This window comes from Halichoeres trimaculatus, unplaced genomic scaffold, assembly GCF_033239565.1.
Source record: "Halichoeres trimaculatus isolate MK-OKI-2021-1 unplaced genomic scaffold, fHalTri1.1 fHalTri1_scaffold_1, whole genome shotgun sequence".
Taxonomy (NCBI): Eukaryota; Metazoa; Chordata; class Actinopteri; order Labriformes; family Labridae; genus Halichoeres; species Halichoeres trimaculatus.
This window is the reverse complement of record NW_027437179.1, coordinates 43,193,191-43,206,502: the sequence shown is the minus strand read 5'-3', so window position 1 is coordinate 43,206,502 and position 13,312 is coordinate 43,193,191. Positions and strand designations below refer to the sequence as shown.

The 13,312-nt window shown below is 41.2% G+C and overlaps 1 protein-coding gene across 2 annotated transcripts in view; it reads right to left on the bottom strand.

The window, feature by feature from the left end:
* The window catches only part of grip2b (glutamate receptor interacting protein 2b), a 355,529-nt gene extending 345,444 nt beyond the window's left edge, over positions 1-10,085 (bottom strand). For both annotated transcript variants that reach the window (XM_074668264.1, XM_074668291.1), the window contains exon 1: positions 9,485-10,085. In XM_074668264.1, coding sequence (XP_074524365.1) covers positions 9,485-9,539 — 55 coding nt within the window. In that variant the 5' untranslated portion in view covers positions 9,540-10,085. The remainder of the gene's footprint in view (positions 1-9,484) is intronic.
* Positions 10,086-13,312: the final 3,227 nt, after the last annotated feature.

The window sequence follows — 13,312 nt, the reverse complement described above, 5'->3', positions numbered from 1 at the left end:
TTGGTGTGGCCACGGTATAAGAATATGAGACAATGCTGAAGTGCTAAAATCTGCTGTTTCTCCAGTGTTCGCTTGAGGCTGGCTCCAGAAGTACAGAAAGTCAAAAACACACCAAGCCAAAAAAAGCTGTTTTCAAAGCAGAAATTAACCTATTTACAGCCTGGTTCAAAAAACGTCTCCTGTCTGAGTCACTAATTTTACTACCAGCTTACACTGTACGGGGGGTGATTTTTTTCAAGCTCGGCTGTTCAGAGGATATTAAGATCCCAAGCCCGCTCAGTCAGAGGCACAAAGCCCTTGCCCCTACCAATGTGGTCTCGATAGCCGATCTGCTTCATTTTCCGTTTCAGAAACAGACGGGTGACGTCAGGGAGACTACGTCCATGTTGTATAGTCTATGGTGTTTCCACAGCCAACCATGACCTTCTTGGTAGGTGGCATGAAAGCCAGACTCATGTTAGTGTGACGCCATAGCAGGGCGACACAGTGTAACCCACTAATAAATCCAACGAAGAAGAAAAACGTGTCACAGTGAACAAAGATCAAGGATGAAGACATCCAGCGATTTGTCTTCTTTGTGATTGACATGTGTCTCTCAGGTTTGTTTCTTTATTACCGCTGTCACACAGGAAGTGGAAAATCTTTCCACCAATCAACAGACTGCAGTGTTTCTAGCTCCACCTTCTGGTTCCCCAACAGAAGGGAACCAAAAAGTGGGATGGTACGGGTCAGTGATCTGGGATCTGTCCCTTTATTTAAAGGAAACTCCACAATATGTGTGCCGTACCTTGGTGGAAATGGGGCTTAAATGGTTCCTGTGACCGTTGAAAACCAAATTCTGCAAATCAAGCCCGAAGGACAACGATCCAACCTGTGCTAGCTTCAAGCTTAATTTCACTTCAAACGATTTGAGGAATCGACGCCTGAAAGGGGACCAGAGGAAAAAACACTTTAGTTCCTCTTGTTGAAAAAACTTTCTGCTCGTCTAAGTTTGCTTTCTGCATTTGCATGAAATGTAAAACATGTTTTGACTTTGAGGACAGACGTCTGACAGATTCAGTCCTAAAGTGAGAGTGAAGGTCGTCTCCTGCACCTCTGTCCTTCTCTTCCTGTGCAGATATTTCCTGTTTTTTTATGAGGGAGGTTAATTTAATCTGTTTTATTCATTTATTCAGAGTGGAGATGAAGTAATGATACTTTCTGCAGACTGGGAGTGATGATGCTCTCCTCCAGCAGACAGGCTGGAGCAGAGACAGTGAGGACTTAATAAAGAGGGGGTGAAGGAAGCTCCTCTCCAGCTGTTTACCGTGGAGAGCCGGCTACATCCATTAGCAATGAAGCACTGATGCAATTAGAGGATTCAAGCTGCCATTCATGTGTCCATACGGCAGTTATCAGTGGACAGCAGGGTCACCGTGCAGCCCGCATACTGATTCAAGAGCTGCACACACACACACACACACACACTCAGAAACAATCACGAGCAATTCTCACACCGTCTCTCTGTCCGTCACACACTCACTCTCAGCTCGGGTAAACACAACCGCTGAGCCAAACACACACAAATAAAGCCTCAACATGAACACACACACACTCTACAGCTCTCCTTCAGCCATGCACAGGCCTCTCACACACACACACACACACACACACACACACACACACACACAGAGGATTCTCCATTAGATGATAAACATCTCTAGAGTTATGGCTTCACGGTCTGAAAACACAGTTATCACTTTCTCTGCACAGCGCAACCTGAGAGGAACATACGTGAACAAAAATAAAGAGTAACAGGTATCGAAGCTGTAAACATGATTAATAACTCTGCAGCTTCAGAAAAAATGAAGACAGTCTCTAACTGCGCACAAACACTTTCCAAACACTCCTGAGAACAAAGCATTTTCACTCTTTCACAGCTTTAGCTTCGTGCTAACGCTGCCTCTTTGCAGGGTTTATTCATGAGACCACAACTAGCCTCTTTTGTGGATTTTTCCCATCATGCCCCTCCTGAAATTTCCATGAAGAGAAACAAACAATGGAGCGGAAACAGAAGCAGCTTTTGGCCACAGCTGTCCTTGTGTGTGCAGTGGTTTGTGTTATCTGCAGAGATTTAGGCCGGGCTGATAACTGGGTTAGACCAACAGGAAGTGGGTTACTAGAAAGACGTTTTCCCATATATGCAAAACTTTCACTGTGCACTTACTGCATTAACAGCAGATTATCCACAGCTCTGATAGCATTTTATCACTTTTTAGGGTCATCAGTCACCTTAGGAAGAGGGCACTATTGTATATTGTCTGTTTCTTTCTTATTATTCCACACAGGCTTTTCAAAAAAACTCACCAAAATTTGCACACACCCCACAATTGATATGATACCAAACATTACCCCCAACATCCCATAATATGCCCTCTAGCGCCATCTAGGCACTCAAAAACACACTAAAACGGCCCCAACGGGCAGTAGGAGTGTCGTAGAGAGATGAAACCAGCGCCAAAAAGGTAGGTTTTTTTCGCCTCTCTCACACAGGAAGCTGGCAATTTGCCTTTCAAAATAAGATTTTGCTGCATTTTTACCCTTTCTTCAAAAGTCATCTCCTCTGAAACCACAAGTGGTATCAGCAGGAAATTTGCTCACATGACAGACTAGACCAGGGGTCTGCAACCTATGGCTTCGGAGCCACATGCGGCTCTGTGACTCCTTTCCTGTGGCTCCCTGTAGATTTGAAAAAAAATATATTGATGTAATAAAGAATTTTTATTTGTAATTTTATTATTAAGAAATTATTTTTCTCATTATTTATTTATTTTTCAAACTTTTTGCAATTTTTTAAATTATTTTTTCATGAACTTTTTGCAAATTTAGGAATAAAAATTCCAATTTTTTTCCAAATTTTTAGATTTTTTTTTTTTTTAATTTCTGCATTTTTTTAACTAAAATTTTTGAAATAATTTAAAATGGAGCAAGTTTGTGAAAAGACTGTTTTTTATATTTTTTTTTGCAAATTTATTAAATTTTAAAACAGTTTTAAAATTTAAAATATTTTGCATTTTCAGCCATTTTTTGTATTTATTTTTTTGAAAAAAAAATCACAAACTTACTGAAATATCTTATCATCTATTTATGAACTTTATGATATTACATAGTTTTTCTAAATGTTTAATATTTGCAAATTTATTGAAAATAAAAAACTGAGACATAACATGTACAATTTTATAAACCCAATTCTTCTCGTTCAGCTAATTATTCACTAGATTTTTCAATATGCTTCAAATGTATACACTTTTTTGTCTTTATTGTGAAGATAAAGTAGATTTTGTGGCTCCTGAATGACTTTTATCCAGGTGAGCTAAGGAAAAATGGCTCCTTTGAAAGTAAAGGTTGCAGACCCCTGGACTAGACCCTGCTCTACAAAAGCTCTTATTGAAGTTGTTATTTCAGACCCGGTTTTCAAATGGCGAGCCCTCAAAGTCGCTGAACCCCAATGAAGCCCTCCCAGCTCCCTCCATGTAAATAAATTGGAATTTTTCATTCCTGCTCGTGCAGGCTGCCGCATTTGGGTCTCTAGACAAAAAAGTAATAGTCGCACAGCTTTAAAAATGACATGAATGGATTCCTGACAAAATTTTCCACAAAAATGTCATATTCTTACACAGATTAGGTCAACATTCTGGCCTATATGCTGAGTTGTTTGTAAACTTTTGTCCATTTGAATCCTCCCTTCACTTTGCTGCTGCAGTTCTGTGTAGGGCTGCAACGATTAGTCGACATAATCGACTACGTCGACGAAAAAAATTGTTTGACGCAAATTTTAATAGTCGACGCGTCGTATTATTGTTTTTATTGTTGTTGTCACATGGTGAAATCAAATACCAGGGGGTAATACTCATCTGTAACTTCAGTTCACACCATGAGGTGCTGTGTTATTGGATACCTTTATGGGAAAAGATCACTAAGTTCATACGTGCGGAATATTGATGAGGAAAAACTCCACTTCCAGAGAGCGCTGTGCGCCGACGGAGGCTCTGACGGAGCCTGTCAGCTCCCGGAGTTTAGCGTCTGATAACGTGATCTAGAGAGTCTCCTTCACTCTCTGTTACCAACAGTTTTTCAGGATCTAAGCGACAAACTAGTGTAAAAAATTCCCCTAACTTTTGAAAAGAGAGGAAATTTATCACTCTCTAGCTCACACTGCAGCGGTAACACTCAGCGGGGAGGAGGAGGGCGGAGTGAGCATGAGCGAAGTGGAAGTAGCGCATGTAGAGAAACGAAACTTAACGCGTTGTCATGGAGAGTTGGGGGAGAGTCAGACGGGATCATACAGAGAGCAAAGCCCCAATGAGCAAATAAACATTAGAAAACGAGCCCAAAGTCACTAATAAGCGGTCTGTCCAACACTGCGTACAACAACTTAATTTCCCTGTTACCTGCTTCATTCAGTTTGAGATTTAGCCTATTTATTTTTTGTATAGCCTAGTACTTATATTTTTTCACGTCATCATGAATGAAATAAAGACAAACAAACAAACAAACAAACGTGACACAGGGCTGACCAATCAGAGATGAGAACCTAACTCTGGGTAAATGCAGTAAAAATGCAAAACACAGGTTGAATTATAAAGGTCTGCACCTGTTAAAGGCCAAATTAGGTTGAAACTCAAAATAATCGTGATTAATCGACTAATCAAAAAAATAATTGATAGATTAGTCGACACTAAAAATAATCGTTAGTTGCAGCCCTAGTTCTGTGATGATGTCACACTGATTAGGAGTTCCGTAATGATGTCACACTGATTAGGAGTTCCGTAATGATGTCACTAGTGTTGTCACAATACGAAAATTATGGTTTGATACGATACCAGGACATCTCGAGAGAGATCGTATCTCTGAGCTGGCCTGATAACACCCGGGTATCCCCCTAGAGGAGCTGATGGGAAGTGGACAGAGGTCATTAGTCTTGATGGATAAATCGTAAAAAAGGTCCAAAACGGGAACTGTTACTAAAAGTGTTCTTCCTGACAAACACTGACACGTCTTTTCAACAGCAGGTGATGGTGCTCATCAAACATTACCAAACAGACCATCCTCACAGAGACTTTGAACTAGTAAACCTGTGATGTTTGTATTACAGTGTGTTTGCATTAAGCCTGTTGGGTTGTAGCAAAGATTAATTTTTGATAGAGACATTTGTCTCTATCGGCCATCGGCCGTATTTTCTTTTAAAAAGCCGATTTTTGATCCGTTGTATAAAAAGACGCAAGTTTTGATCAGGCACAAAAAAGATGAGCACCTCAAACTTGTGGAACCACTTGGATACTTTACATACTTTTGTTCAAATTATATTAATAAGTTTAAATTTCTTTTTTGACATGTTAAGAAGAGTGTGAATGTTTACTACTGCTTGTTACATTGTGTGTTTACTCAGACAAAATATGTCATTGTTTTGAAAGCTGAATAAATGTTCAGAGGACTGGACACGACTTGTTGTAATAGATTTCTCTTAGTTGCTCAGAAATTGCTGCGTTTCACAAAAATGTGATAAATATATATTTATTTAACAATCGGCCTGAATATCAAATTGGAAAAATCGGCTATGCATATCGGCATTGGCTGCCCAAATTTGGAAAGCATGGGCATCAGCATCGACCCCTAAAAAACCCATATCGGTCGACCTCTAGTTTAAAATACTCAAACTAGAGGTGTCCCAGTCCGATATTGATATCGGATATCAGTCCGATATCAGCGAAAAAACAAGTATCGGTATCGTATCGGAATGTATCTAAAATCTCTGATATAAGCACTCCAATATAAGCAATTTCTGTTCCCCATTGGTTAATAAAAAATGGGTCATTTTTTCCTCCTACCTACAGTTTCTGACTACTGTTCTTTGTTTGAATAATATCACTTAATCAAGCCTTTTCTAACATGACAGACATACTACAAAATAAGTAATAAAAGTATGCATGTTTAATGCTGATATCGTATCGGATTAATATCGGTATCGAATCGGAGGTGAAAATGTAATATCTGGACATCCCTAACTCAAACTTTTGCAGAAGTCAAGCGGTGGAACCAAATATTGTCATAATGTTTTGCAGAGGGCCCCAAGTCCCTGAGATATCTCAGGTAATCCAGCAGCTTCAGTGGTTCATAAATCCAGAGACCCCCTCGTGAGACCATGCACAGGCTGCCATACACACCTGTTTTACTGAGAGCATCATCCAGAGCGCTGCAAAGCTGTGCAGGAAGCTCACAGAGCTACGTCTTTGCAGACCTGGCTCTGTGCACGAAAAGCTCTCGTCCTTCAGCGGCTCTGAGGGATCCAGCTCAGACCATGTGAAACAGGAGAGCAGTCTCCAGGAGGATCCAGAAAGAGGTCAAACTGTAAAAACAGAGAGCTGTGTGCCTGATGACAGCCTCTCCACACTCACAGGGTGATTATTTACTGCATCTTTTTCCAAAAGAGGCCGTTTGGTTTCCAATCAGGCTGCAGGTCGGCTCCAAACGCTGCGCTCTCTCCTGCTGCAGGAGCACATTAATCACTGCAGTCTGCAGATACAGCGCGGGAACATTTGGGCTTCAGGTTATAAAAGTAAAGAGAAACAAGGTAAGATTACAGTTTGAGAGCCGCAGTGAGTCACGCTGAGCTCTGAATTATCATTAAACCTTGGAGTCTCTGGGTCACAGAGACGGAACAGGTAGAGATGTTCAGTCTGCAGCAGGAAGCGCAGCGTCTCAGCCACGCAGCACAGGGCGGTTTCATTAAGCAGCACGCAGACAGGAGGGGGTTTAGAGTCCGAGTACGTCAACGGCTGAGGAAGTGACAGAAGATACAAGTTTCCTTGTATTTCTGCAAAAACTAAAACCAGAGCAAGTGTCTTATTTTTTAGATAAATGTCTTATTAAACTTGATACGAGCCTCAATCACCTGAAAAATCCAGAAAAAATGTCTTGATTCATGATAGTAGAAGACCCCTGAACTTCAAGAAATAGAATAAGTGCATTTTTCTTCTCTTTAAGAGTCATTTCATGATCATTTTCCTCTTTGAATATCTAGAAATGAAACTTAAGACTTTGAACTTTTCAAGCTGGGGTGGCCCTACATCTAATTAGATATTTTTACCCAAATTAAGACAGATTACAGTTTTGCAGCGTTTTAAGAAGCAGCCATGATGTCTGTACGCTACACACCTTGTCCTTCAAATACAAAGCCTTCAGGCTCTTCTTTGGAGTTTCCAGACAAGTTTGAGACCCACTAAAACATTTCAGGGTGCTCGAACAGCTGACAGATCTGAAAGTTTTGACCTTTTTCTGCCTCTAAATCTGCAACTTAAGACAAAGACTTTCCTTTAAATGTTCGACAGATCTTTTCACTTTATTTTCACAACTCCAACAAACCTGCTGGAGCAGGTAGAGGTCTTCAATAGTTTACAGTGTTCACCTAACTGAGTCTGAATCTTGATTTTTTAGTTTGACAGACTAAATAGTCCTGTGTTAACCAATTCACATGACAGGATGTCATTCTTACATCGCCAGGTTCACGTTTCTCCTCGTGCTCTTTTGGGCACGGCGAAGTTCTGTCCAAACCCGTGCACACATTTACTCATACAGACGAGCACATTCAGTATAGTGGACAGAGAGCTGGAAAACCCATAGACCAGTGGTTCCCAACCTTTTTTGGGTTGTGACCCCATTTGTACATCACAAGTATCTGGTGACCCCAGACACCTAAAACAAACTATTTTTTTGCTAAAAAATTGTTTTTGTTCATGTAATAGTTATATATATATATATATATATATATATATATATATATATATATATATATATATATATTTATTTATTTTTTTTTTTTAAACAAACCTTTGATAAACTGTTTCTCATTTTCTTCTGGAAATGTCCTGGCTGGGCAAGGCAGGCGAAGAAATCTTTCCATTTCCAAAGCAGGTTTTCTGACTCTGACTCTGTGTCCTGTTTGAAGCGTAGAATTACTGAAATACGCGCGGTCACGTGATCAGGTGGCCAAGACCTGATATTCATAAATAATATTCATTTTTTAAAAATAATCTTTCTACATCTAGTTGAGAGCAAGACATCACTTTTTCAGAACTCGTCTAGCTCAGATATTACATACTGCATTTTTTTTATTTGTTTTTTTAATAATTATTATTATTATTATTATTATTATTTTTATAAGGGAAAATGTGTGGTGTTTGATTTAAATGAAATATAAATTCAATCATTAAAAAATATATTAGTATTTTTTTATCTTTTTTTTTTTAATCAACTGCTGGAAATCCTAGGTGACCCCACGTGGGGTCACGACCCCAAGGTTGAAGAGACTAACATAGACTATGTAAAAACAACCAGAAGAAACAAAGAAACATCTCCCTGCACCTTTTCTCTGAAGATACAACACCTACCAAGGCTGTAAACCCAGAGAAAACACTAAGCTAGACTGTCTTAACTCCACAAAGAAACAACGCAGGGCATGACATTGCAACAGTGACACAACTGGACATGGCAGGAACTTAAAGCTGGAAGCTTGATAGAAGTATCAGATCTGGACTTGGTATCAGCAGATACTCAAAATCAAGTGGCTCAGACTCAGTGCAAAAAAAAAAATCCTCTAATGGTTTACACAGACACCTAACAGAAAAATCACATATATTGAGGCAAAGTTAAAAAAGTTTAGTGCAACAGCATCAACAGAGAATCACAAATGTGTTTCAAATGACCAACATGAACACTTATCTGCAGTAACAGCATTAATAGAATCACAAAAGGTTTAATAAACAGCAAATATAGCGTGAACAGGAACCACAGACAGGAAGTGATGTTTGTTTGTCTCCCTGAGGATTCAGCATGACCGCAGCTTTCACCACAAACAGCAGCAGAATGATATCAGTGAGGGAACTCTGCCATCCGCACCGATGTCAACATGCGACACTTCCTCAGCTGCACGCACTCACATATGCGCGCCATCACGCACGCGCAAACTGGAGCTGACCAACATCATCACTGTCTACCTCCTCCCGCGCTCATGCTGCAGGACCGACACGCAGCCCTCTCACACACACACATATACACACACACACACACACGCACGCTCAGACCTGCCAGCATCAGTAGCCTCGCGCAATCTCAGCTGAGACGGCGGAACAAACCAGTGGTGACACGTGTGCGCACAGCGCGCGGCTCCAGCAGACCATGCGTGTCCACGCGCACACACACACATAAACACACATGTAATTACTCCAGCTGCAGGTGCGTCTCAATCAGCACATCGACAAACACGTGCGCCAAAGACAAATGCGCGCGCGCACTTCCAGTGATCCGGAAAAGTCCAAACACATGAAGCAGAAACAGATCCAAAGAGTGTGCAGAAACAAACTGCTCTCACTCAGCTCAGCACACACACACACACACACACACACACTGCTCTCTCACACACACACACTGATTTGTTTTGCTCTCCTACCTTCCTCGTGCATCCTCTGCAGGCAGAAAGTGAGGTTCCTCCGCCAGCCCGGCATGCTGATGAAGGAGAGGAGGAAGTGCAGGAGAGGTCTAGGTGATGAGGAGGAGGAGGAGGATGAGGGTGATGATGATGATGATGGTGATGGAGTGGGGTGATGAAGAAGAGGAATGATGATGATGATGAGGGGAGTAGATCCTGTCCGGAGGAGGTGGTGACACGCAGGCGACAGCAGCAGGAAAATAAAACGATCCCCCTGTTTCTTCTTCTTCTGTTCTCCGTGTGTTCCTCTTCCTCACTCTTCCTCCTCACTGGGTTTACCCCCGCGCGCGCGTGTGTGTATGTGTGTGAACCGCGAGCAGCCGCTGCTCTCTAACGACCCCTCTGACAGCCCGTGTGACGCTCGGTCGGTCCCGCTGCGGCACCAATGGTCGCTCAGCCTCTCCTCCTCCTCTGTGTCTGCGCTCAGAGTCCAGTCACCTCCTTTTTTCTCCTCCTGTCTCTCCGTGTTTGCCTCTCCGTGTCACTCCTCCTGCCTCTACTTCATCTCCTTTAACACTCCTCTCCCCCTCTCTGTCCGATCAGCCCTCCTCTCCGGGTTCATCTTCAGTTCACTCTTTCTTAAATTCGCTGATGGAGACAAAACGTTGGATTCTCACGGGAATTCAGCTTCAAACTCGGGTTCACACACAGGATGAGGAACACCTGAGCTCGCAGCAGGTAGGACTTCACTGCTAAACCACCTGTGAAAGAGGCGGGCACCTGACTTAGCATGTTAGCACAAGCTAGCCACAGTTAGCTACCCCGTCGCTCTTCGTCGGAGCTGCTCGCGAAGTTCCTGAAAGCGACTGAAAGTAGTGCCGAGCTTCACCCTCGTTGTTGTTTTGTTTCACTTTGGTTGTTTTTCTTTCTCCTTGCTACTATCTTAGCTCTGCCTTTTAGCTTCTTCCACTTGTAATCAACAAAGTCATAGCGTATGGGGTGCTCTAATTGGCTGATATAGCCGCGCCTACTTTCCCGCCATAGGCTGTAAAAGCAATGGACGTCATCTTTCTCCTCTCGTGTAAGAGCTTCACAGAAGCTGCTCCCCCAGGTGGCTGGCAGCAGTATAGGTCAAAAACTCCGTCCAGTCATTCCAGATGGGCTGTGGCCAAACTTCAAAAAATAAAAACACCTTATAGAAATATTTTTCACTTTCGTATGCTGTTGAGGTATGATGATATTATTGGGCTGCTATGTTGTTGTTGTTGTTTTTTATCAGAAAAGTTTATTTTTTTATTATTAGTTATTAGAAGTTAAAAGCATTGTTTTATATCACATTTGACGATGATTGACAGCTGACATTCTTGTGTAGTTTTTTTCAGAAATGGTAAAACACTTTGAAAGAGAGAGCCAAGAAGAGATTAGACACTAAAAATAATATATATATATATATATATATATATATATATATATATATATATATATATATATATATATATATATATATACAATTTTTTAAAATATTTTTGTCACCCAGTTTTTTCTGTCTGAAGATTTTGTTTTTTAATTTTAATTTTATTTTATTTTTTTTGTTTTGTTTGGTGTTTTTTTTTGTTTGTTTGTTTGTTTTGTTTAAAACTTTTTTTCTTCCTTTTGTCCCCACATTTGAATTATTTATTATAGTCTTTTTTTATTAGTTGGATTTAAAAAAAAGTTGGGATGATAAGCATCAGTAATATATTTAAATATGCATGTATAAGTGCCATTGAAAAATGCCTTCTTTGCAGCCAAAACACATATTAAATGTACTCTTAAAAAACAAAACATGCTAGAACGCACTCTTGGGAACCAAAATATGTGCTAAAATGTGCTTTTCTAAGTTAAAATGTGAGTAAAGTGACCTTTGGGAGCAAAAATGAGTGCAAAAGTGCACTCTTTGGAGCCAAAACATGCCAGATTGCACTTTTGAAAACCAAAATGTGAACAAAAGTGTGCTCTTGGGAGCCAAAATGTCGGCAAAAGTCTACTTGTTGGAGCACAAACATGCTAGATTGCACTCTTGGGGGCCCAAACATGCTGGATTTCACTTTTGGGAGCCAAAATGTGTGCAGAAGTTCTCTCTTTGGAGCTTTAACAAGCTACATTGCACTCTTGGGAGCCAAAATGTCCGCAAAAGTGTTCTCTTGGGAGCCCAAACATACTACATTTCACTTTTGGGAGCCAAAATGTGTGCAGAAGTTCTCTCTTTGGAGCACAAACATGCTAGATTGCATTGCTTGGGAGCCAAAATGTGAGTAGAGTGACCTTTGTGAACCACAATGTGTGCCATGGTGTGCTCTTTGGAGCCAAAACAGTTAAGAGATCCATCATGAGATGACTTCACCATTTTATCAATCCTGGTGAAGATCTGATGGTTTTTTTTTTTTAGAACGTCGTGTTTTGATCTCTTCACAGACAGATTCAGGGATTTCTGCAACATCTGAACATGTAGAGGTTTGAAAGTCTGCACACGCTCAGTCTGAACATCCAGGAAAGATAGGATCAGTGTTTACAGTATGAAAAGCAGAATACACACTCTTTGAATGTTAGTTTTGTAACAGAGCTCATTCATCAAAAGTTAATCTACAGAGCAATAAACAGGCTGATTCTCAGAGACTCGGTGATACAAGCCTCTGAGACGAGATCCTCCCCCCGTTCGATAAAAACATGAAAACAATCGGCTCATTCCACATCCTGTTTTTACAGAAAACAAAATCCTGTCATCAATAAATACAGGAAATAAAACCAAGTGGACATAAACAGAAGAAAAGGTGAGATAAATGAAATGTAAAACAGGAGCGTTAGAGGGATGGAGGAGGATGTAAAGTCTGATTGTTCGACACCAGTCTGACAAACGCTGCTTCACATTCAGAGAGGAAACGGCTGATTGTGGGTCCCCTCAGGGATGATTATAGTCCACAGAGCGCTGGGTGTCTTTATCTGCTCACATGTTCACAGTGATGTACTGCTGACCTTGAGTCGTGCCACCAAGGCCGCTGTGTTTGTGTGTCTCCCTCCCTATAACTCACAGATTCCTGCTCTGTTAAGAAAGATGCAACAACTCAGACTGGCTGTAAAGCCTGGTGGCGCCTCCTGGATCCAGATCTTCATCACTAATCTGATTACACATGGATCTCAAGCTCCTGTCCTGGACGTTCTGACTGAGCTGCTGCAGATTTTCAAACCTCTATGTATTCTTAAGAGATCCTGGGCCTCAAACACCGAGGTCTGCCCATCGCTCTGTCCCTGTCAGACCTCCAAAGGGCTGGCCAATCAGAACAACGCAGTCTGCGCCGTTTTCTGGCTGCTGTGACCCACAATTCTTTGCTCAGCAAACATGTCACATCATCTGAGCGGTCAGACAGATGTGTCACAGACGGGTTCATAAATCTGCAGAAACTGTGGCATGCACAGATTTTTAAAGGGGCAGGGACCAAAATAATAAAAAAAGGAACATACAGTAGATTCTTGTCGTTAAAGAGGGAACGAAGTTCTTCAGATTTTTAAAGGAGTATTACTGAACATTTTTGCCAGCCAAGGCGAAGGTTTCATGTGTTTTCATAACCAAGGGAGCCGTTTCATGAACATTTTGGCTCCCAAAAGTGCTGTCTAGCATTTTGTGGCTCCCAAGAATACACTTAAGTGCACATTTTGGCTCCCAAGAGTGCTATCTAGCATGTTTTTGCTCAGAAGGAAACACTGGAGCACACATTTTGGACTCCAAGAATACACTTTAGGTTACGTTTTGTCTCCTGAGTGTGCTATCTAGCACACTTTGGCTGCCAAGAACAAACTTTGGCCAACATTTAA